The following is a 26,677-nucleotide window of genomic DNA, read 5'->3' as shown; positions in this document are numbered from 1 at the left end:
CTTGCACTGTATTTAAGGTGTACATCAGTGTGTGAATTCCCTGGGAATCACATCCATATATGACCTTAATGTTAGTTTATTAATGCATATTTATTTATGCACCTCATATTGAGAGACTACATGGAATATTTAAGAAAATGCATTTTAGTAAGCTACATGAATATAAAAAAAAAAATACTAAAAATGTTGCAAACATAATTTAGTAAAATTACATTTGAAGTTAAATAACATAAGACTGCAAAATAATCTAATATCTAAACTATATAAAATCTACTGCTCTACCTTTCAAAAGTTTGGGGTCAGTAAGATTTTTTTCAAAGAAATTAACACTGTTATTCAGCAAGGATGCATTAAATTGATCAAAGGCACTTGAATATACTATATATTTTTAACTGTAATTACATTTCACAATATTTCTATTTTACTGTATTTTTGATTAAAAAAAGAAGCTTGGTGGGCATAAGACACATTCAAAACATTAAAAAAATGTCACCGACCCCAAACTTTTGAGCAGTAGTGTTTATAGAGACACTATAAATCTCCCGGCCATCAAGATCATCCTATAGAAATGAAGCAGTGATTCAAACATCACATTAGCTCCTCATCTGTTGTCTGTGTGATTTCAAACACACGCTGTATATAATTATACCTGATGACAGAGAGTAATCTCCTCTCACCCATGATATCAATGTTTTCAGTATCATATTACATTAGGCCTGCCTATGATGATTAAATAATAATAAACTATTTAAAAATGAATGGTGTCCCTTTAAAAAAAAAAATCAAATGATCATCAGAGAAAACTGTACAGGACTGTATTGTCAGCATGATGCATAATTAAACACATCTGAAGTACTGAGATTCATATTCAAAAAACCACCTGCAGGTTGAATCTATTTTGATTTCGCCAAAAATAAACATAGCTCTATTCTGTCATATTCCATTGACGTGTTTGTTAAAAAACAAATTAGTTTACTTAAAAAGCACGGAAATTGATCTATCAAAAAGGTAAAAACTAGGGGTTAAATCTGACAACTTTATTAAAAGTGCTTAGAATAGCAAAAATTTCAGTTGAGAGAGTTGTGATTTTTTTCCAATAGTTAGGATTGTTTTGCATTTGATGTTTTGAGATGGGATCTTTATGGGACACATTGCTGGGGTTGTATATTTTTTGCCAGGCAGTGTTAAATAGATATATAAGTGCTGCCTGTTTGCCTCTGAATGATGTAAAACAGAGTGCAATTTTGTCCATGTCTTTCCTTTGTTTTTGCTTATTTGCTTATTGGACATTTTCCTTTCTGCACTGAGACGATGATGATGTGAGTTCCCAAAAGCCAAAAGGTCAGCATTATTTTGTATTCTTTTTTTATTTATTTTTTTGATTATGTAATGTTTGTAGCCTCCTCAATAGCAGAGTGAAGCACCCCTTCTTTTGACTGATGGTTGGCTCCTCAGTGTGTGTGTGTGTGTGTGTGTGTGTGTGTGCCGTGGTCACAAGCACCGCCCATACTTCAGCTCTATTCATAGAGAGAGAGAGAGAGAGAGAGGGAGACGCAGACTCCCACCTCGCCGTGAGAACAGAACAGCGTCTAACCGGACTTACGTTTCTCTCCCATACGCCGCGCGTTGCTCACGGAGCGCGGATACAGGGTTGCAGCTGGCGTCGGGGGCTCGAACCTGCGGAAAGGACACGGATCCAGGACCGGGACTGATCCTGAGGATGATGAAGGTGAGGCTGACTGTGATGCTCCCGTGAGCGCCATTCTTCTGGCTTACCGACGATATCTGTTAACGGATGCGAAAATAACGGGGGGGCGGGGGACGACTTTTTTTTGGCGATGGTGGATACACACGAGCAGAACAGAGGTCGCGAAACCGCGAACTGGCATCTCGGTATCGTGAAGTATTCTTCGTTTTATTCACCTGGGAGGCTGTGAGTTAATGGACGCCCCCCCTCGCGCCGCGCTCCATCCGCCTGCGCGGAGAGACTCGCACCGTTCCAGTGCTATGGAAACGGGAGAGATGGAGCAAGCGCACGACAGAGGGGGATACCCAGCACCTCAGCGCCGCCTCGGGCATGTCAATGACGTTGGTATATTTTGCGCTCTCCTAAATGTGTCACGGTGTCCGTTAGAAGCTGTTCACCTTTGATTTAAGCGCGACGCATGTGCGTGCGCAAAAGCCGTTCGGTTTTCTGCCACCGTCGCTTCGTTGTGGCTGATTCTGACGCGAGTGCGCGTTTTCTCGTTTATTGATTATGAGCGACCGGCGTTCTGTAGTCGAGCGGCCGGATGCGCGCGCGCGCAATCACGCGTGCGTCCGCTTCGTTTATTTTTACAGACATGATCGTTTGTGCGCAGTTTATCGGTGTCAAACGCGCGCACGCTGATTTCGCGGTCGAGGACGAGACTTGCAAGCTAGGCCGGCGATGACGCGGCTCTGGCCTCCGTTCAGAGGATAAAACCCGGACAAAATGAAAGAATTGAAAGAATGCTCGCGTATTTTGTTTCCTTGAGGTGTGTCCTCGAGCTGATCGCAATGAGACGCTCCGATGATCACAGGTGCCTGGCAACCATGTCCTGTGCCTCTCACATCTTTCATTTCCTCTGCACCATCCTACACCATCTCTGGTTTCTCTTATGTTTAACAGTTCTGGTCTATTATAGAGAAGCCACTTATCATCTGTTGACCTATAAGCACACTACACTTTTTTGCTACTGAGGGACATTTGAACGAGCATGGATGTATTGTGCGATCAAACAATGTGTCCAGGCAGTTGCACCTGAATGGTCTTATACTGAGGCCATGCCTTATTGCACACCCCATTCATCCAAGGTTCAGGCTATAAACACCAGAGAAGTTGGTGTTAAACCTGTGACATTCCTTTGCATGGTTTGTTTTAATTAGATTTCACATGCTTCTTGTGCAGGTAGATGCTAGACTGTAGTAGGGGAGTGTTTTAACTTGTAATGAATTTAGTTTTAAAGCATGCAACTCAGTGTTTTTGCAGAACAGTTTGTCCCTAAGCTGTGTAAAGTAGCTACACTGGACATTTTAGATTTTTTTTTTTTTTTACATATATCAAATATACTTTTTAAAAAAAAATGATTATGCCTTGCACTTTATTTCCAAATGGTAAAAAAAAAAAAAAAATCAGTTCTGAACTTTAAACCAAAATATCATCAATACAGAAATAAATGAAACAGGCTTAACAATTCGTAACTGACACTGTTTGTTTGTGTTCACATGTAATTGTCACAAATGTGACTTTAACTCTTTGTTGGTTCTGTAGAAGTTGGTCAGACATGATTCTTTTTTGTTTTTAAATACAGATGAAACTTTTGTGTGGATGTTATATTTAAAATGAAACAAGAGACCCAGTTTCAGGGGATATTACACCAGCAAAAATGTGACTCTAGACCACAAAACCAGTCATAAGAGTCAAATTTCTGAAAATGAGATCATCTGCAGGCTGAATAAATTAGCGTTCTATTGATGTATGGTTTGTTTGGCTGAGATACGACTATTTTAAAATCTGGAAAATTGCCTTTAAAGTTGTCCGAAGGAAGTTCTTAGCAATGGATATTACTAATCACGAATTAAGTTTTTAAATATTTACGGTAGGAAATATACAATATTCTGCATAAAAGAAAAATCTATAATTTTGACCCATACAATATATTGTTGGATATTGCTACAAATATACCTGTGCGACTTATGACTGCTTTTGTGGTCCAGGGTCACAAATTATAAATCAGATGTGCATAATGTTCATACCTCCAAATAGGTTTGTAAATTTCCTGTAAATTTTAGCTATTTCTATACAGAGACTTACAGACTCTACTTCCGCCTCAGATCAGTGATACCCATGGATGACAAGGATTTCAAAATTTCTTATTGGCTAAACTGATGGTGTTCCAACATGCTTATCCCTAACCCTAACCCTTCTAGAGGACAGACAGGCGTTTGGCTATTCTCATTAAAGATGATTACGGAATCACTGCCATCAGCTAAAACATGAATCAGCTGAATCATTCCCTTGAACTCATGTTTCTCAAACCATCAGCCTTAGTGTTTTGTGTGTTCGCGCTGCAAGCGCATATTTGCAGACTGGGGTTTTGTTGTGCGTTGGAGCATAATGGTTCAGATGCATCCCACTGAAGTGCTGAAACCGTTGACTCACTCTCTCTATGGAGAAACAATATTGCTCCCGAAAACTTCACTGATGGCGTGCTGCATCAAACTCGGTAATACTTCTGCTGGACACTCAAAGCCACAGTAAATTATCTCTATACATACACACTCAAAAAGCTGACTGGAGCGGTACCTTTTCAAAAAGCAAAAATACCATTTAGATACTTATATACACTTTAGGTACTAATGTGCACCTTCATGGTACAAATAAGCATCTTTTTATGAGTAAATAAGGTACAAAGGTGTACCTTTTAAAATACTGTCAATAGGTGTTCCTAATGACAGCTTTGTACCTTTAATGACTTGTTTTCATTTTAAAACACAAGGGTTTGAACCCTGTAACTGCTTTATTAGCTGTGTTTTTTCTTCTTTAAAGCAAAGTAAACATTAATAGCTGTAACTGGCTTGTGATAAGAAGCCACTGTCACACCAAACATATTAAGCACTGTGTTTATGTTCTCTCATATAATATTAGAAATACCAGACGGGAAATTTTCACATATTGTAAAGCGGTTGTACGCACACACTGCAATTATGCATTGAGACATCAGTTAGCACCGGTGTGGGATGTTGAACACCGACTCATTTTGTATTGCCAGGCTATGGCAGGATATTTCCCTTTTGCATTAGCATGCAGTCCTTCTCTCCCAACAGATCTGATGCACCTGTTAACAGTGAAGGGAAGTCTGGGAAATGTACTGCCAGTGCAAGAGAGCGACTCGGACTTAATGTCGCAAATGACATCATGTTGTCCGCGTTATATGCCCTGGAGACAGATTCTCTGCCTTCTTTAAGTGCGCAATCTCGCACGAGTGTAAATGCGCATGTTGGCGTATTCGTTAAAACAGAAGCTTATGGATTCACTTTACATCCTACTCTTGAGACGCCAGCAGCCTTTAATCCTGTCCTCTGTAGCCATCTTAAAATGGGCTTGAATCAGCTCGGAAACTCTTACGTAAAAGGTGATTGCAGAACAACTGATGTATGGAGGTTTTCTACATAGTATGGCACTTCTGACCTCATAGTGCACATTTTAGGGGTGCGTTCTGGCCTTTCAAATTTGCAGCTTGAGGTTTCAGGACCGTTCCACCGAGCTGGTGTACGACATTCACATGGAGAGGCATGTGCATCCAAAAATATGACTACGCAAGTGTGGGAAAGAGCGGGAAAACCAAGAGAATGGCCAGATTTAGAAACATCTGCACTGGGAGCGTAGGCTGGGAATCCACCCACCCACACACACATGCACACACACACACATGTATCTTTCATGGCTGAAAGGCCTTTGTGCATTTTCTCAGCTCGTGTTTGTTTTAGGAACCGTGTGGGCAGGCAATGCTGCATGACTTTAAAGCATTTATAATCTAAATTTAGACCTCAAGAAAAAAGCGCAAAATGTTTTATCAGGATGATTCATATCAACGTGGAGGGAATAACAGGCTTAAGCGGCATCATACGGCTAAGCAGCTCAGACTCGAGTAGTTGCTTAAAACATTCGGTTCATAATGTTACTTCGCTGTCTGCACATTTCATTTCTTTTATTATCTCTCCCTGCAAGATATGATGAGAATTAATGGCTATATGAGTTTGTTTGTGTGTGTATGCAGTTATGAGAGCTTAATCCATAGCGTAGCAGTCTATTTTAATGCAATCTCTCTCTCTCTCCACGTGCTTTCTCCAGTTCTCTCTCCTAGACTCCTAGCCCACTGTACTCAGATTACATAATCGTCCTCCCCAGTCAGGTGTGTGTGTCTATGGTGAGGCAGCATCCTCTGGTCTCTTACATGTTCTGTTTTCCTTTTTCCCCTTTTCCCTTTTTTGCCGAGCTATAGCCCTCTGAATTATAGGGCTGTTCTTTCTGTAGTGCAGTAATAATGATACTGAATGAAAGAGGCACTCTATTTTCTGCTAAGACGTTCAGAGCTCTTTATTTTGTTGAAGGGATCTCAGGTGAGCAGCACCTGGATGGAGTGATGGCAGTCACTGAGAGCTGAAGTGCTGACCCAAAGCAGCTGTTCTGCTGGAGGGGTGGAGATATTCGATTATTGGACATGGAATGTTGTTAGAGGGCCTAATGGGTCATTTGGACCAGATGTTGAGGTAGACACCCTGTTGAGTGTTTTTAGCCTCTGCTGTGCCATTTGTCCAAAGAACCGCAGCTTTCTCAGAGCAGAGGGAGCTGACATCTGTGCTAGTGAGCTAGTGAGGGGTCATTCCTTCCTGAAAACAAAAGCTGTAACCAAATTGGGTTGAAACTTGGATATATCTAGATTCAAGTGAGGTTGATGATTGTCTAGAATTGTAGAAATGGCAGCACCTTGAGGTTTACCCACATCGCTTTTACTAGCTGGACTTTGTTACACATATATCTATTTGATATTCTTGATGCTTCTCTGTTTTTATTAAGATGACAAAGAGTTTTTAAATGTATATTTTTATGCTGGTCAACCTCAGAAATCTAAGAGTGCTTGTTAGTGGCAAAAAAAAAATTGAGATGGCCAATCAAATCAAAGAAGGCTGGCGATATTGTCCTTAGATATCGAACGTGAACTCCAGTGTGATGCTTCAGTTTTTAGTGAGGTGAGATGTAAGTAGCTAAAAATTAAATATCTGTCAATACAATAATGTTATAAGATAGAAATTCTGTCCATATGGCCTAAACCGTCAAAGTTTGCAACTCTTTACAGAATTTTTATACAAGACTACATTCAAAGTTAGTCTGGACAAAATTGTATAATGAATTTAAAGCAACAATATGTAACCTTTTTTATTATTCAAAATGTTCAAACTTTATATAATGAGCAAGTACATAAATCCATTTTTCAAACTATGTTTTTATGTTACCTTGAAACACTAAGATATGCCTGTAGTAAGTGTTCATATTCAGATTATTTTAGATCTGTCCTGACAACAAACACATACAGTTTTGTTTATTAACTGCAAGAGCACCAGAAGTTACATAGTGTACCTTTAAATTCATTTTGATTTTACTTCCTTATATTCTCATTTGAATTGCAGTTCTGATTCCACATTCTGCCTCTAATCACATTCAGAAAAGTAATTTTCAGTTCACCTTTGAGCCCTGGCTAGGATCCATGTTACATTTATCTAAAGCCAGAAGCCAGAATGGTCTAAAACAGCAAGTTAAGATCATCTCTTGTCAAAGCTTAAGAAAGCTCAGTGATTTAGGTCAAATGTTTAACAGATGTCCATTCAATTAACCTGTGATCCATAATCAATAACCAGTCCATAATCAAATTAATGATAGTGTGTAAGGCTAATGACTGAAGGACATCAGTTTTGTTGATATGTGCACCAAGGCATTCACACACAGAATGAGAGACTGAGCAAGACAGAGAGAGAAAGAGGAAGAATGTTCCTGAGTACAGTTCATTCATGCAGGAATAAAGGCAGGAGGAACGAAGAGACGGCAGATAACACACACACAAAGTCATGGCCCTCTAATGCTAGTGTTACTCTACTGCTGTATTCTCACTGTTTATGAACAGATTGCCTCAGTTTGGCTCTTATAGACAGGATTTCATCCCGCTAAATTCATCACCATCCAATCTGATAATCTCAGGGGCTCTTACATCATTTTATCGTGTAATATTTCAGTGTGTGGTTGATAGCCTACAGCTCTGATACACGCAGTGCCACATAATAATATCTCACATGAGAATAAGTTGCGGATGAAATGGGATGTTTAAGGGTTGTACATGATCCTCATCAGCTGTTCTCTTTTTCTGTTTCAGTGTGATCTGATGCTAGCTTGGACAGGAACACTGCTTTTCCACTGCAGTTTTTCTGACTGATTTGCATAATCCTACTGCCTACTGTTCCCTTTAGAGAGAGAGAAAAAAGCATGTTGCAACATTATTGAGACTGCACAGAGAGACACTTCTTAACTTTTAACTTAATAAATCAAACTCATTTGTTTCCTGTTATTAGTGATGAATCGGTTGAACTGAAGTATGAATGATTCACTGACTCGTTTATCTGTCTTTTTCCTAATGAGCCAGGAACTGATTAGTGAGATGATAGTACAAACATTTGCAGTGAATTAAGGGAATATGGTATGACTTTTCACAATATGACAGTTGGTTTGGTAAGTAGTATTTTAGTAAAACATTGAAATCCAGTCAAGAGTTTTAAATGAACTTTTATTATGTATTGCATAAACAAATGTTATAATTCCTTTATGTTTTCATGACAGAACGGAACAAACAACAAACAGTAGCCTACTGTGACTTAGTGTTTCATTATCATGGACTTTTAGTTTGTTTTCACTAGGATTCCATATTTCTTTGTTCAGTTTTCCCGCCAATCTTTAGTTGTCATGGATGTTCAGCACAGCATAGGTGTTTTTCAATATTATCCTCATTTGCCATGTTTTTAAGTCGCTATGTTCTCACCTTTAATTTGTCTGGAATTCTGTCGAACACAAAGGTCTTGTAAGAAATTATAATTTGTATATTAATTCATGAAACGTATTACAAATTAAAGAAGCAGTATCACACAAGCAAGAATGTCTCAGGCAATCGTAGCCATCTTGATATTTACAAAAACGGCACAATTGCGACAGATATTGCTCTTATAAAACAATTCACTGAGCAAGAGATTGTTTTGAATAACCTACATTCTAGACAATATCACCAATAATTTCGACAGTTTTTGCATTGCTAATTAAAATAATTTCGAGCAAACAATAGCAGAATTAATGACAGCAAAACGTCACTTAGAAACATCGTTTTGCTGCTTGAATGAATTGAGTGAATCATTCAATGATTCACTTACATAAACAAACACTTTTATCCTGCATGAAACAGTGTTTGAACAATTAAATGAATAATTTAGTGATTCATACATGAAGGCAGTCACTTGTTGCCACCTACTGGTAAAAAATGTGATTGACATGAAATGGTCTTTGAAAGATCCCCATCACTAATGCAAGATTTTCACCCAGTAATCAGATCTGTGCACAAAGCTGTCGAGCATGTAAAACAGAAACAGTCACCATATCCAATTACAAACATGTACAAGACACAAGTAATGCATTTACACACATACAGATACATATAGCTTCTGGAGAAGATTCTGTACAGTAGATAAAACAAAAATTGATGGTGGAGCGATAATTCAAACCCTTAAAGGCTGTGTGTATTTGTATGTAATTGCATGCACATGTGCACACACACACACACTTTTTTGTTTCTGTGAATTGTGGGGACTTTCCATAGACTTCTATTTCTTTTATACTGATTAAACAATATTTTCAATCCCCTAACCCAACCCTAACCCCAAACCTACCCCTTACATTTTTTGCATTGTAACACCTTCAGATAAACAGAATGTTGGTCCCCACAATGTAGCATAAACAAGTACACATACACACGTGTTTATGTTGGGTAATTCAGTGCCCTGTACACTTGAACAACAGTAATGGAGTTTAGATATCAGATCAGCAGTGAACTCTCACATTTACCCACAGTGTGTTGTGACACTGAGATAACAACTGCCATGATGTGTATCAAATGCAGTTGCTTTATACAAATCAAACAGATTTTATTCGTTCTGCTGACAACATAACATTTTTTTCTCTTTAAGTGCGCAAAAGAGAATTTTTTACATCCTGGCTGCCTCTGAGACAGAGAGAGAGAGGAAAAGTGCCTGGAGTTGTGGGGGTGAAATCCTGGAGCTGATTATGTATGAGTGTTTCTGTGTAGAGAATTACCAAGCCATCATCTCAAGTTGCTGTCATGGGCTTGTATATGTGAAAGTCAGCAGGAAGCAATACTATAACGCATCTCGTCTTTACTCGAGCATGGAAGCCATGGTTACTCAAGCACAGCTTCTCTATAGCTCTGTGACCTTGTACATTGCCACTTCCTTCCTATACCAGCACAATTGAACCGTGGGATCCAGTTCATTTCAGATCTGATTTGGAGCTGGTTTTAAAGAGACTTTTTTCTTTTAAATTCTGTATATTTCATTAAATTAACAGCCACAACTGAATGTTTAGAGCAAGTTTGGATGAGGTATGCTGTTTGTATGGCATTGTAGTCAATATCTAGTTGTTTGTCATTATTATATAAATAGCATAAATTCTTTGTGTGAGTGTGTGTTTAACTCGTGTTCAAGAGAACTGCACTCAGATCATTTTCACCAATAACAAAAGGATAGTTTAAATAGTAGTTTGATATATTTTATTAATAAGTTATTTGTATAAAGGATTTGCATAAATGTGTTCGCTGGCTGGAAGCAACATTTGTGACAAAGGAATGGATATGAATGCAGTGAATATGATTTATTGTACACTACGGTTCAAAAGTTTGGGGTCAAACATTCATTTTTTAATGAATACTTTACTTTTATTCTGCAAGGATGTATTAAATTTGATCAAAAGTCACAGTAACTATTTATAATGTTACAGAAATTTCTATTTCAAATAAATGCTGTTCTTTTAAACCTTCTATTTTTGTATTTCTACTTTATATTAAAAAATGTAAAAAAAATGTGGCATCATTGATAATAATGTTGTGACACTGAATACTGGAGTAATGATGGTGAAAATTCAGCTTTGCCACCAAAGGAATAAATTACTTTTTTTTAAATAGATTCACAATAGTAATATATATATATATATATATATATATATATATATATATATATATATTATAAAATGACAGTTTTTACTGTATATCTGAGCAAATAAATAAAAAAGCTTTGCTGAGCATAAGAGACATCTTTCAAAAACATTTAGAAACCCCAATTTATTTTATTTGCTGTTAATACTAATAAGGGTCGCACATTATTTTACAGTACATGAACCTACCTAAGAAAGTTCTGGTAATACAAGGTAACTACATGGGGTAGGGTTAGGTTCAGGGTTAGTACCTAGTTATTACCTATTTACTGTAATTACTACATAGTATGTACATGAGGAATAAAGTGCTACCCTAATAAGGCCTATCAACTTCTCTCAAAAAATAGGGCTATTGTGTCTATCCTAGCAACTTAATCTGCACCTTTTGTTTCCAAACTGAGGTGAAGCAGTCAGAAAACAGGGCAAACCCAAATCAGATGCAGCGTGATATCTCGACACCCCTGTCAGTTTTGTTTCCGCAGAGCTGACTGTGGAGTGGAAGCCAGCATGTGACTATTTGATGTTAATCCAGAATGTTTCGGATGTTATGTAACTGTTGTCCTCCTGTAGCTTATCCTGCATCTACTCCATCTCTCTTTCTGCAGTTGGTCAGCGGGGGCTCTGTAGTGAATGCCGAGGCAGTATGGGACCATGTGACCATGGCTGACCGGGAACTGGCCTTCAAGGCCGGCGATGTCATCAAGGTGTTGGACGCCTCGAATAAGGACTGGTGGTGGGGTCAAATCGACGAGGAGGAGGGCTGGTTTCCCGCCAGCTTCGTCAGGGTGAGTCCATCTCTGACATATACCTGTCTGATGGCCACCTGTCTAAGACACCACATCTGTTTTCATACCCAATACCGTTTCTAACTCAATAGAAGTCAGATAGAGCTGTTTTAAAGAAATGCAACATACACGCCTGTCAAGAAATGAACAATATGACACATTTTCAGGTAAATGATTCAATATTAAAGACATACAGTGAGTCACAGCCCAGTCAGAAGAGGTCACATTCTTCCCTTTAACCTCCATCTTGAACCCAAACTCTTGTTTGTGTTGCTGTTGTTGTTTCTCTAAGTGGAGTCCCACCCCGCTCAAACCAAACAGCTTTTTTATATCAACCCTGTCGCTGCATCACGCCTCACAAACGCCACGGCTAAGGTGCGTTTTTTTCAAAACCACTGCTTACCGTTTGACCGTTGAATGCATCCCATTGCTTACTGCTCACATGTTGTCGCTGTGTTCCAACGTTTCGTTTACGCCACAGTCGCCGCGCTTCGCTTCCATGGCAACTTATCTTCATGCCCGGGTCTGCCAGAAAACACTGAAATGGGAAAAAGATTTTGTTAATGTTATGCTGACTCAGTTATGACATTTAACGATGACTACTATCAATATTTCCCTCTTTTCTGACAGTATCTTGTCTTTTTCTTTTTTAATGGGACTTGAGCAGATGTTGGTCTTAATTTGAGCAATTTGACTGCTAAAGATCTATTTTTGATCTATATATATATATTATTATCTATTATATGATATATATATATATATTTATTTATATGTATGTATATAAAGAGAGCTACAGAGATTGAAAACTCAAAAATAGATTTTATCAGTCCCTTCAGTGACTCTTCCAGCATCTCTTCAAATTGCGTCAGGGGTCTCAGTGGGGTCCCATTGCAAACACTTCCTCTAACTCAACCTTTTCTCTCGCTATAGTGAGCCAGTTTATGCTTGAACCCCTCCAACCTCTTGTATATTATGTAAACTTGAGAAAAGTCTGTTGTATTTCAAGTGTTAATTTATTAGGGATAATGTAAAACTCGGATCTAATATCATGAGTAAAGTGTGTTGAAATGTTATGAATAAAACTAAAGGAGGCGATATGATCATGTTGCACAATAAAACTGAAATATTAATCATGTGCAAGCACAGTCAAGCTTGATAATTTGCATATACATGCAGCCTCGCCGTTAGCCAACCGGGGGGTGATGTCCCTGCACATAACTAAAGATGAACCCTCTGTTGCACGACATTCCCTCTGGGTAACAAACCTGTTCTCTTCACATTGCACAAGCACATGATAATTTACATAAATGCAGTTTTCCCATTACATTTTTATGAATTAACTTATATGACTTGAGTGTATAAATAACTTCTGTGAGTTATCATATAATGTTTTATTTCAATTTTATCTTTTCTGTACTATCATTTCATATTATAAATTACATATTATATAGATTGTGTACACTACCATTCAGAAGTCTGGAGTTTTTGGATTCAGTTTTTTGAACAAGGAGGATAAAGTAAAGACATTTATAATTTTGCTAAATATTTCTGTTTCAAATAAATGCTGTTCTTTTGAACTTCCTAAAATTGTATAATGGTTTACACAAAAACATAAAGCAGCAAAACTGTTTTCAACATTGATAATGATAAGAAATGTTTCTTGAGCACCAAATCAGCATATTAGAATGTTTCTGAAGGATCATGTGACACTGAAGACTAAAGTAATGATGCTAAAAATACAGCAGGATACATGACATTTTGAAATACATTAAAATACAAACAAAATAGAAAACAGTTGTTTTAAGTTGTAATAATATTGTTGTGTTTATTATTTTTTTTTTTTTGGTTGAGTAAATGCAGCCTTGGTGACCATAAGAGACATCTTTGAATTCAAGCTTCAATCCAAACTTTTAAATTATTGTGTATATTGAAAATAATAAATATTTATGTTAAATATATTTACATTCATTTATAGTTATTTAGATTTAATATTTATACATTTTATGTAATAACTAAGAAACATTTGGCATGTTTTGATGTATTTATTTTAATATTGTGTCACAGTTTTGCCTCCAGGCAACATAACTAAAAAGGACAGTGAAAATATCGTCTTTTAAAATGAATTTTAAACAGAGATTTTAGTGCCATTTTATGCAAGTCGGTTTTTGTTTTACATTCTTTCATAATGCATACAATTAGAGTTAATGATGCATCTGGATTGTAAGTCCAATGCAGTTGTGGCCAGAGACTGTGAGATCCATCGGTTTGCTTTCTCTGTGAAATCCCAGTATGAAATTTGAACATAAACCCTTTTAGTGGGGATCATGGTTGAAAGGATAAAAGGAGGTGTAGGATAGAGATGTGGTTTTGAAAGAGGAGTGCGTTCGTAAAGCTGGAGCACTCTTTAATGGGACTTTTATGTAACTTGGTTAACTTTGGCTACATACGTCGAGCTTCCTAAGTGCATTTCTCAGTTCCCATTTTGCTTTCTTCCTATCTTTCTCTTTCCTCTCTTTTTCTAACAGTCATCTATCCCCCCTTCCTCCCCAAACACACACTCGCACAGATGCCAGGTTGTGTAAGCCACTCTCTCGGGCATGACAGGTGTGAGAAAATCTCTTTGCTGTACAGAGAATATCACCTGTGTCCACACAGACAGATACATATTTAATACACACACACACACACTATATCAATCTTTATTCGGACCCTTTGAGCATCTCTTATGCAACGCTGAGAAAGGACAAGGAGAAACAGACAGGAAGAGAATGAGTGTGAGAGAGATGGATGCGGGAGAGTCTGAAAGCATTATGTCAAACCAGTTGGTGGCGCTGGCCTGCAGGTTTGGCGTCTCTCTCCTGCTGAGACCTGGAGCTCTCGTGTCATCAGAAATCATTGCTCACTGTTTACTCACAGTCCACACGCACTACACTAACTGTGCCCACGTACGAGAATCAGCAGTGTACGGTGGAGCTTATAGGGTTTTAATTATGAAACCTTACATATATGAAGACAAACACAGCTTAAATGTGGTAGGCATTTTATTATTTGAAAATAAATTGTCGTTTATCCCAGTTGCAGTGTGTAATTTCTGCACCATTAGCAGCACAAAATGCAATACCTTAATAATAATTCTTAGTTCACAGCAAACTGAAACCAAAGAATCCAATTTGTTGTACTTCACGAATGAACCCTGTTTGCAAACAAATGAATTCAGGTAACATTTTTATATAGTTTAACAAGTCGCATTTTGTGAACTATTGAAACGGTACATCTGAGAGGGTATATAATCATTCTAAGTACCCAACTAAAAGTGATTGATAAATGTTGTATTAATGTCACTTAAAAAGGTTAGTTTTTGGTTTTGGTGGAAGATGCGGACACCTTTACACTGTATCCTCTGTTCTGCTGTGTCTTGTGTTTCTCTTCACTGTTCAGTGAGGTTGAGTCATGAAGCATAAAATGAGACGTCACTTTTCATTAGAGTACAGGAGAGAAGAACAGACAAAAAAACCCAGATTGCTCTGGGAGGAGAGGGTGAGAGAGAAAGATAGAGAGGCTAAAATAGATTGGACACTGAGAGGAAGGAAAGAGAAGATTGAAGTGTGTGCAGGTGTGTGTGTGTGTGACATCTGCGTCATCGGTTTTCTTCTGATTCCTCTATTTCTTGAAACAGATAACTGTAGCAACACACGCTGTGTAGCCGGGCAGCAGGATCACTAAACTAAGCCTTTCTCTTGACGAGGATGAGGACGGACAGCTAGCAAGGCTAATGTACTGGAAAGTTGCGCTGAGGCAGAGATTTCTAGCTATACAAGTATAATTTGAGATTTTAATGAGATCTTAATCTGAGAAACATCCTTCAAGAGATTAGACATCGTATCTGTGACTCTGTGTAGAAACAGTGTGTGTGAGACAGAAAGAGAGAGAGAGAGGGCGAGGGACTTATGCAGGACATGGTTTCAGGGTGAACAGAATCTGTGACAGGCTTGTGTATTTATGAAAATCTATTTTTAATTGTGAGTGGATTGTGAGTCCATATCAGGTCAGCAGTGTTGTGTGTGTGTGTGTGTGTGTGTATGTATGTGTGGGTAAGAAATTACCTACACTGTGGGGACCAGCCAGCCGTTTTCATGAAGAATACGGCTTAAAGGGACAGTTTAGCCGAAATGAAAATTCTGTTATTTACTCATTCTCATGCCATTCCAAAATGCATGCTGTTTTTTCCCATAAAAATAGTGGAACACAACGGAAGCCCGTTTCCGCCACTGAATAACAAATTAAAAAAGCTAATTGCGACATTTTATTTCACAATACTGACCTTTTTTTTTCTTGTAATTGCGAGTTCATATCTCACAAGTCTTTTTTTCTAAGAATTGCATGATACAAACTAGCGATTCTAACTTTTTTCTCAGAATTTTGGGATATTAACTCAGTTTATTAAGTCAGAATTACTTGATATAAAGTTTATATCTCACAATTCTGACTTAACTCGCAGTTGTGAGTCTATATCACGCAATTCTGACTTTAGAACTTGCAACTTTCTAAGAATTGCATGATATAAACTTGCAATTCTGAGATAATGTCAGTCTTTTTGCCCCTCAGAACTGGATTTTATAATTCGCAATTGCAAGTTTATATCTCACGGTTCTGAGGAAAATAGTCAGAATTGCAAGATATAAACATGCAATTGCGAGAAAAAAGTCAGAATTGTCCGTTTATATCTCGCAATTCTGACGTAAAGGTGGGGTAAGTGATATCTGGTAGCCAATGTTGATATTTCAAATCACCAAAACAAACACGCCCCTACCCCTGTTTTGATAGCTCCACCCCACACATACATACGCAACCCAAGCAACGATTATGGCAGAATCTGCTGTATTATTATCTGCTGTATTAAACATATTATCTTACTTTTCGGACACACTTTGGGAGCTGGCGCTTGAAACAGACAGACGCTCCAGGCTTATAGTGTGTGTAAATGAATGCGTCTTTATCATAGCTGAAGGGAACGACAATACGATTAGAGATGAACAAACAAGCGAACGTGACACAAGCATATTCAAGCAAAAGCCAGCATATATTAGTTCTGTGAAACAAAGCAAAACCAATGTTACTCATCTATCAAGAAGAAACAAAGCAAGCTTGAACACTCAAGTCCCCATTCATTGTAAACTCAAGGAAAAGAGCGACCAGTGCTTTCTTCAAAACTTCACCTTTAGTGGACCACAAAAGAAACTCATACAGGTTTGTAACAACATGAAAGTGAATAAATAAGGACTGAATTTTAATTTTTGTGTGACCTATCCTTTAATAAAGTGATTAAAATAATGCTTTTATTAGGCTACTGATATGACTGGAGTCTTCATCTCATTTTAAATGCATTTTACATATTTTTCAAAAGTATTATTCTTTTCATAAAGGGACAGTTCACCAAAAAAAATTACATTCTGTCATCATTTACGCATGTTGTTCCAAACCTGTATGACTTTTTTCTTTTGCAGAACACAAAAGAAGATATTTTGTCAAGTGTTATTTGGAAGTCAGAGGTAACCAAAATATTCTTTAAGACATTTTCTTTCACATTTCGCAGAAGAACATAAGTCATACGGGTTTGGAACAACATGTATGAGTGAATTATAACAGAATTTTAATTTTTGTATCAACTGTTCCTTTAAGTGTTACCTTTTGTACACCTTTTGTTTCTGTGATTTAGGAGTATAGCTCAGTATATAAAATGGGTGCATATTTGTGGGTTTTTATTATGCGTGCGTGAGAAAGAGAGCTTGCAAGTGTGTTCGCATGTGTGTTCACATCAGTTGGCTCACCTGGGAAAGCAAATGATAGGTTACATAATCAGGGCAAATAAAATCACATCAGATCCTCTCAACCACCAAACACACATATACTGTGTTCCTACAGTCAGAAAAAATAATTCATTGGATGAACTCAATTTCATTGAGTTATATGTATCTCCCTCCTTCTCTTCCCTTCTCCTGGCTTATGTGTGTGTATCTTGGCAGCTCTGTGACAGGTCCAAATGCAGACTCATTTATGTCCATGTGAAAACAAATTTGGTAAGTGTTTACTGCAATGCCTTCAATGTGGAAAAATGCAATTGGGACTGGTGCCACCAGAGGGCACACTCTGACTCCATTTATTTCATTTCAATGTAACTTTAACCCCTTTAAAGCTTTAAAAGCCCTATCTAGACCTTTTATGATAGCAAACACGCAGGCCCTTAACTCTGGATGCTAATCGAATGTGAGCACAGTTATCATGATTACTTTAATTGATAATAACAGGGCTTGAAGATCAAGTCATGTCTCTCTTAATGTGTGTGTTCTAGTTATGGGTAAATCAGGAGGAGAACAATGTGGTCGAGGCTGCCGAAAGCTCCAGCGAGGTGCAGAATGGCCATGCCGAGGCCAGTCCGAACCCCAGCACTGACTGCCTGTGTCTGGGCCAGCCCACGCAGAACCGAGACCAGATGAGGGCCAATGTCATCAATGAGATCATGAGCACAGAAAGACATTACATCAAACACCTGAAGGACATCTGTGAGGTAAAGACACATGCCAACCCTTTCAAGGCTCAGGAGACTTCATTGAGTTCTCTTTAACCATTATATTTGGTTGTCTCAGATGGTTCCTCTAAAATTCCTGTGGAGAAATATACATAAACACAACTGAGACAAATGTTAATGCAGTAAGAGTATAAAACTGTACAGTTTATGTGAATAGCATGGCTCAGATGAATCAGATGAGACATATTTGAATTTATAATGAAATCTTTTAATCGTTGACTTGTCAACTTGCTAAATGTGAGAATAGTATGTTACGTTGCTGAAATCTCATAAGGAACTCGATAGAAAACACGTGAGATTACTATGGTCTTTTCTCTAAAAAAGTCTCCATTTGCTTTAAATCTATGTCCAAAACTGTACAGTATGTTGACATATTGCACGACATTACACTACCATCCAAATATTTGGTGTCAGTAAATTATAATTTTTTTGGAAAGAATTTAATACTTTTATTCAAAAAGAATGCATTAATTGATCAAAGGTGACTTTAAAGGCATTTCAGTTGTTACAAAAAAATCTATATTCTAATCTATAATCGATATAATCCAAAAGAATATATATATTCTGTTTATCAAAGAATCCTTAAAAAACTAGATGTTTCTTGAGCACCAAATCAGTCTATTAGAATGATTTCTGAAGATCACATGACACTGAAAACTGGAGTAATGATGCTAAAAATTCCAATTTGCCATCACAGGAATAAATTACACGTTAAATGCATTTAAATAAAAACAGCTCATAAATGGTGAGCATAGGAGACTTATTTCAAAAACATTATAAAAATCCCAAAAACCCAAACTTTTGAACGGTAGTGTTAATTTGTGTACGTGTTATGCCTTTTAGGGGTATCTCCGTCAGTGTAAAAAGAGGAGAGACATGTTTAACGACGATCAGCTGAAAGTGATCTTTGGAAATATCGAAGACATTTACAGATTCCAGCTGAGCTTTGTCAGAGACCTGGAGAAACAGTTTAACACAGAAGAACCTCACCTCAGCGAGATTGGACCTTGCTTTTTGGAACACGTGTGTATTGAAACACAGAAAATCACACATATATACACACTGAATTGAGGATACTGATTTTTAATGTTTTTTTTTTTTTTTTTTTACAGCAAGATGGATTCTGGATCTACTCGGAATACTGTAACAATCACGTTGACTCCTGCATGGAGCTCACACGTCTCATGCGAGATGCACGATACCAGCACTTCTTCGAAGCTTGCCGATTGGTTCAGCAGATGATTGACATCGCCATTGATGGCTACCTGCTCACACCAGTCCAGAAAATCTGCAAATACCCTCTACAGCTGGCAGAGTTACTGAAATACACAGTACAGGAACACAGGTACACACGAAACACACTAACTCCAGGTGCATCGTGCAGATAATGTCGCTCGGGTCCACAAAATATATGACTGTGTAAACCACACATATCTGGTTTCCACTTATCATTTTGACATCCCTCATTTTCACTCTTCTGTTTCACTCATTCTTTTCTCTTTCTTTCCCAGTGATTATCGGTACGTAGCTGCGGCACTAGCTGTAATGAGAAATGTCACTCAGCAAATCAACGAACGCAAAAGAAGGCTTGAGAACATTGACAAAATTGCCCAATGGCAGGCCTCTGTACTGGATTGGGAGGTGTGTGGCTAAAGCTTTTCAGACAAAATCATTAGTAGGATATAAACGAGAGCAATGGAATAGCTAAACAGGAAAAAAAATATATATAAATAATAATAGTAAATGATTAAATAAGTAGCACAACTGTGTGTATATGTTTTATATGTTTTTGAAAGAAGTCTCTAATTTGATGCTCAATTATTATCAAATATTATTGGTGTTCAAGTATTAATATTAAATGGTTATTATTATTTTCAATTTTGGAAGTAGTGTTTGGTGCTTAAAGGGATACTCCACCCCAAAATGAAAATTTTGTCTTTAATCACTTACCCCCATGTCGTTCCAAACCCGTAAAAGCTCCATTCATCTTGGGAAACAATTTAAGATATTTTGGATGAAAACCGGGAGGCTTGTGACTGTCCCATAGACTGCCAAGTAAATAACAGTATTAAGGTCCAGGAAAGGTATGAAAGTCGTCGTCAGAATACTCCATCTGCCATCAGACGTGCAATCTGGGTTATAAGAAGTGACGGGAACACTTTTTGTAAGCGAAGAAAACAAAAATAACAACTTTATTCAACAATTCCTTTGTCAACGATCTCCTCTGTGTCTGTATCCCTTTAATATTTTTTTGTGGAAAGGATTCGTTCTCTGATTTTTTATAAATGTATTGTCACTTTTGAGCAATTTAATCCATCCTTACTAATAAAAGTATTAATTATTATTATTATTTAAAAAAAATCATACTTACCCTACATTGTTAAATGTTAGTATCACAGGTTTCCACAAAAATATTATGCAGCAAAAACATTCAACATTGATAATATTAAGTAATGTTTCTTGAGTACATAAAGTAGAAAATTACAAATCAAAATATTTAGAGAAATTGTAATAATAATTACATAATATTAATGTTTTACTGCATTTTAGATCAGACGAATGCTGCCTTGGTTAGCATAAGAGACTTTCAGAAACATAAAAAATCCTAACTTATTTTAACCCATTAAGTGTATTTAATATTCACTCACTCTGATGTTATCTCCTTTTACAAAAAGAGAATTTTTCTATACAGGTTTCAATCAGTGATGCATGTTATTTACATGTAATCTGCACCACAGACTCCATTTGAGAGCTGCATGCTAAAACCTGAACGCATCAGAGCCTCGGTGATGTCAGATGTAGTGATTCATTTGTTATTGTGTGTGCAGGGCGAGGATATTCTGGACAGGAGCTCAGAGCTTGTGTACACTGGGGAGATGTCCTGGATATATCAACCATACGGGCGCAGCCAAACCAGAATCTTCTTCCTATTCGATCATCAGATGGTCCTCTGCAAGAAGGTGAGGAAAGAAAGAGGGGATGAAGGCCATGATAACACTGAAAACTAATTTTCTGATAAAGTAAGATTCTGATGGAAATAAAGTGTAGAGAACAGGTGAAAAATTAAGGGATGTGGACAGATAGATAGATAGATTGTGTAGAGGAGTAAGGATTGATCTTTGCACATTTGCTTTCACTTTGAGAGCAAAGATGCAGAACCGAACCAGACAGGCACACAGAAGCAAATAACTGATTCAGTTCTGGTAGTGGTACAACTGAGAGTTTGTGATTTGGATCACTGTTTTATGTTTCAACTGTCCTCCAAACACCCTTAAGCTTAATGCACGTGGCTCATTTTTAGTCTTTACACAAAGGTGCAAAAAACTGATTTCTTCAGCCCCATCTGACATACACAGACAATTCAGCAACACAAAAACAGAGAACTTTTTTCTCACAAGACATATGTGACCCTGGACCGCAAAACCAGTCATAAGTTGCACAGGTATATTTGTAGCAATAGCCAAAAATACATTGTATGGGTCAAAATGATCTATTTTTCTTTTATGCAAAAATCATTAGGATATTAAGTAAAGATCATGTTCCATGAAGATATTTTGTAAATTTCCTACCGTAAATATATTCAAACTTAAAAGGATAGTTCACCCAAAAATGACGTTAGAAACCCGTAATACCTTCGTTCATCTTCGGAACACAAATTAAGATATTTTTGATGCATTCTGAGAGCTTTCTGATCCTCCCATAGACAGCAATGTAATTAACACGATCAACGTCCAGAAACGTAGCAAGGAGATCAGTAAAATAATCCATGTGACATCAGGGGTTCAACCGTAATTTTACGAAGCTACAAGAAAACTTTTTGTGCACAAAGAAAACAAAAATAATGACTTTATTCAACAATTCGTCTCCTCCGTGTTACCATAGTGCCATTTTTATCCACTGAACGCAAACAGTGTATGCTGTTCTTTGTCAGCCACACCACACGGATACGTTGTTTTCATTCAAATCAAAACGTAAATAACCGTAGAAAACTTATCCGGGTGGTGCGGCTGACACAGAACAGTATACGTTGTTTGCGAAAAATATCTTAATTTGTGTTCCGAAGATGAACAGAGTTTGTACAGGTTTGGAACATCAAGAGGGGGAGTAATTAACGACATAATTGTCATTTTTGGGTGAAATATCCCTATATTTTTTAATTAGTAGTATGCATTGCTAAGAACTTCATTCGGGCAACTTTAAATATGATTTTCTCAATATTTAGATTTTTTTGTACCCTCAGATTCCAGATTTTCAAATAGTTGTATCTCGGCCAAATATTCATCCAGAATTCATCCAGCTTTTACATAATGTATAAATCTCAATTTTGAAAAATTGACCCTTATGACTGATTTTGTGGTCCAGGGTCACATAAACAATGATATACCTTTTCTTTGAAAAAATAAATAAATAACAGCATATACTGTATTTGAAATAAAAGTATTTTGTGATTGTAATTATAAATGTCTTTAATGTCACTTTCGATCAACTTAATGCATCTTCGCTGACCAATTGTATTAATTTCTTTCTTTAGAAAAATCTTTCTGGAGCCAAACTTTTGAACAATATATACAGTATATATGATATAATGTATTAGCTTTTGATCATGGCCAGTCAGAGTTGCTATCACACGGAATGCAACCTCCTGGTGTAGCAAATACCTTGATGTGTGTGGAGAGGAAAGGAGGTGGAGGACGAGAATGATGTATTGGATGTTTCATGCTGGAGCAGAATAATCAATCAATCCAGTTTCATTCTATCAGTAATCTGTCTGGATTACAGACATCGCCATAAAGTCTCTCCGCCTTCCACAGGATCTCATTCGCCGTGATATTCTCTACTATAAGGGTCGGATTGACATGGATCGATACGAGGTCATCGATGCGATCGATGGCAGAGATGATGATTTTAACGTTAGCGTGAAGAACGCCTTCAAACTGGCCAACAGAGACTCAGACGAGATCCATCTGTTCCTGCCCAAAAAGCTGGAGGAGAAAATCCGTTGGCTTCGGGCGTTTCAAGAGGAAAGAAAGATGGTTCAGGAAGATGAGAAGATTGGTGAGTTCAGACATTATTTCTCATGTTGTTTCAAATTTCTGTGCTGTTATTTTATTTACACTGAGCACAAAATAAGTGTTTATTTAGGCCAGTTTTTTCAAGACATTGACCATACAAGTTCATAGTCACCACTTGCACTTTACAGTGATTTGAACTTTGTTATTTTCTTCACACAAAGCTACTACATTTTCACACTAAATATCGTATTTTTTTTTGTTTTTTTTTCTTTAGGCTTTGAAATCTCTGAGTATCAGAAGAGACAAGCTGCATTGACCGTTAGGAGAGTCACCAAACACAAAGGTATGAAATCTTGAAGCCTGTTCTTAAAGTAGGGCTGTGTGATAAAATAATAACGATAAATTGTGCGATATAATTTTCCTCAATAAAACGTTTTTTCATGTTTTGACCATAAAGAGTCAGAAATAATTTCATTTAAGAGCAAAAATCTTCCTTTAAACTTAAAATAATTAAGATTTTATCCTGATAATTATCGATGTTGACTGATATGAAAATTTTATCGCCCAGCCCTATCTTGAAGTATGTTCCTCATGGAATTTAGATGGTCTTAGAAGTTGTTGTGTCTCACTACTTTAGGCAGAAAAATATTTTTGCGTAACATAATTTTCATGCTAATGGCCAATAAATGAAACTGTTCTATTGTATTGCTGTTATCATGGTGAAAAAGTACCTGCTAAAAAATATAAGCAAATTGATACAAATTGGAATTGCAGTAAATTGTGGTTTTGTCCTGCAGTAAATAAAAAAAAAGTGCATCACTAATAAGTGATGCTGCAGTAATAAGTGATGTTAAACATTGAAACCAGTTGCGTTTATGCATTAATCTTTGAGTATTCCCTTGCGTTCGTCTTCTCAGGTGTGGGCCGGTCAGGCCCCCCAGCGCACCCACCTCCACTGGACCCCGTGAACCCCGGGCAGTTCCTTCTCCCCGATGGATACGGGCAGGCGGACGGATACGAATACGAGCCCAAACGCAGCACATCTCCCTTCTGGCAGAACTTCAGTCGGTTAGCTCCCTTTAAAAAATAGAACACACATTCACCAGGGGTCGGATACACCAGCCTCTGTATACTTGGAAAAGCACTATTCTACTTAAGATACATCAGCGGGACTTGAGGAGGACCGACACACACACACAAACTACAGGAGAGAGGACGGACCTCGCTTTACTGGGGTTTACCAGGCGTATTTCTTTTACTGGGGTTACGGGGACACCTCGCTGGGCTGGCTGCACTGAATACTGTACACAACATGTTGTAATTCACAGAAGAAGAAAAAATCACGCAAACGTACACACAAAACATACATTTTATCCCTCAGCACTCTCTTTGTAGAGAGGTTTTAAATGATGAAATATAATTTCTTCTTCTCTACACGAATCGACGGAAAGCGAATTTGAAGCACTAAACCAACGTAATGACTCTTGCTCTCTAGCGCCGCCCTGGTGTTCCTCCGTGCACTGTGACTATTCGGGGCATTCTCTCTCACCCAATCTCTCTTTTTCTCTCTCAATCTCATACTCCACATTATCACGTGTTTTTCCAACAGTTTCAAGTCTGGTCAAAGCTGAAGATTTTTGTTTTCCTGGACAATTTCTCCTTGAATGGAACTTGCTGCACTCTTTAGTTTGTTTGCATGTGATTCAGTTCATTGCAGGTATTTTTATTTGTGTAACTCTATTCCTACGGGTCTCAAAGAACAGTGGATCACGATCTGCAAATTTGTCACAGCAGTTGCTTACACCGATCACGGTATACTGGAAATATACGGATATTGGAACAACTTTGACATTCGGAAAAACCTCCAGTCAATCAAGCTAAAGGTCATTTTGGTTTGCTGGAGCTTTTAGGCACCCTGATAAAAACACAGACCAGAGAAACCTAAAGGAGGAACTGTTTTGCTCTGAACAGTGGACCTCTGTAGCGTGTTTACGTCAGAGCCTTGTTTATCCTGAGGTCTCGGGCTCGGCTTCACCATTGTTTCCTCTCTCCCGTCATAAGTGCAATCCGACAGAAGAACAGAAAACCTAAAAAAAATGTAATCATGCCACCTCTGAGCCCTGTCTTGATTTTATGGGGAATGATACCTGGACCAGGACGACTTTAAATCCTGCTGATCAACCTCGTAATGACGTGCCAATCCATCTCTAACATGCCAAAATAGTCTGGTTGCCAAATTTTCCTCTAACAGGTGCACTGGCATGTGCGAATGCCAACCCCATGAGCTGGTACCCCGCCATGTGACTTCTCAGGCGAAAATTAAGTCAGTGAAATTTGGTTATCGCTGCTAGAATTAGCATGACATAGCGTTTCAGTTTTTAATTTGGTCTTTTTTTTTGGGATTGTTTTTGGTTCTCTCTCTCTCTATATATACAGTATATATATATTTATATTTATTTTTTCCCAAATTAAAGGGACTTGTGCAAAATTTAATTTATGGTATATTCGCGTTTTGTCTGATAACTTTCAAAGGATAGTATTTAGTCCAATCACAATATTTATAGTATTGCTATAAAACATTATTTATTCTATTATAGTGTGATTTTCTTTTTCCATCTTGATCCTCTTTCTATATTTTAGAGCTTCTGCTGGAGTGTTAAAGACCCTTTTAGGGCATAAAAAATGTAAGAGGACAGTATGGAAGAAATATGTCACACATGTGTACTAAGTGCCACATGAAACTATTATTATGTTACAAAGGAAAATATCAGTTTAATATTTTTGATTCGGTGATCTGATTGAAATAACATTATATCATTATTTCATAATAAACTTCATTATGGAGAAAAACAGAGTTGAAATTAGTATGTTTCCTCTGGTCTCATTGTAGTATTCATTTTATCATTTTTTTTGCTAAACACAGTGATCTTGGTTTCATTTTAAACATTTTTCGAAGTAATTCAAATGAACTCCATCATAAATAGGTAAATAGCTTATTGAATTTCCAAAGATGAATTCAAATATATAACAGATGCACACTACCATTTAAAAGTTTGAAAAAATGACAGTAAAGACATTTACAAGACATATTTGTATAAAATTTCCCACAAAAATATAAAAAAAACTATTTTCAACATTGATAATAATAATAATAATAATAATAATAATAATGTGTTTCTTGAGCACCATATCAGCACATTAAAATGATTTCTGAAGGATAATGTGACACTGAAGACTACAGTAATGATGCTGAAAAATCTGCTTTAACATTACAGGAATAGATTATATTTTAAATATATCTAAATAGAACATATGCTTTTAATTATTATATTTTAAATTATAATAATATTTTACAATATTGCTGTTTTTTTCACAAAACGTCTTTCAGAACAAAACAATTGTGTATGCACAAATTTTATATTTAAAAAGAACAGATTAAAAAAGAGGCTTTGAG

General features: G+C 37.2%; 1 protein-coding gene across 2 annotated transcripts; it reads left to right on the top strand.

Moving 5' to 3' along the window:
* The first annotated feature begins 1,529 nt into the window (after positions 1-1,529).
* Positions 1,530-26,081, top strand: LOC109075042 (rho guanine nucleotide exchange factor 9-like). Of its 2 annotated transcripts, XM_042723711.1 has the most exons (11): positions 1,530-1,729; positions 11,446-11,625; positions 11,917-12,000; positions 17,975-18,190; positions 19,055-19,234; positions 19,324-19,556; positions 19,723-19,852; positions 21,040-21,171; positions 23,023-23,266; positions 23,498-23,566; positions 24,141-26,081. In XM_042723711.1, the coding sequence occupies exons 1-11, from the start codon at positions 1,721-1,723 to the stop codon at positions 24,311-24,313; spliced, it is 1,650 nt and encodes a 549-aa protein (XP_042579645.1). In that variant the 5' UTR covers positions 1,530-1,720; the 3' UTR covers positions 24,314-26,081. The 2 variants fall into 2 exon arrangements, with proteins under 2 accessions (XP_042579645.1, XP_018946566.2); XM_019091021.2 differs by lacking the exon at positions 11,917-12,000.
* Positions 26,082-26,677: the final 596 nt, after the last annotated feature.

This window comes from Cyprinus carpio, chromosome B5 (assembly GCF_018340385.1).
Source record: "Cyprinus carpio isolate SPL01 chromosome B5, ASM1834038v1, whole genome shotgun sequence".
Classification (NCBI taxonomy): domain Eukaryota; kingdom Metazoa; phylum Chordata; class Actinopteri; order Cypriniformes; family Cyprinidae; genus Cyprinus; species Cyprinus carpio.
The sequence above is the reverse complement of the archived record's forward strand: the minus strand, read 5'-3'. Positions and strand labels throughout refer to the sequence as shown.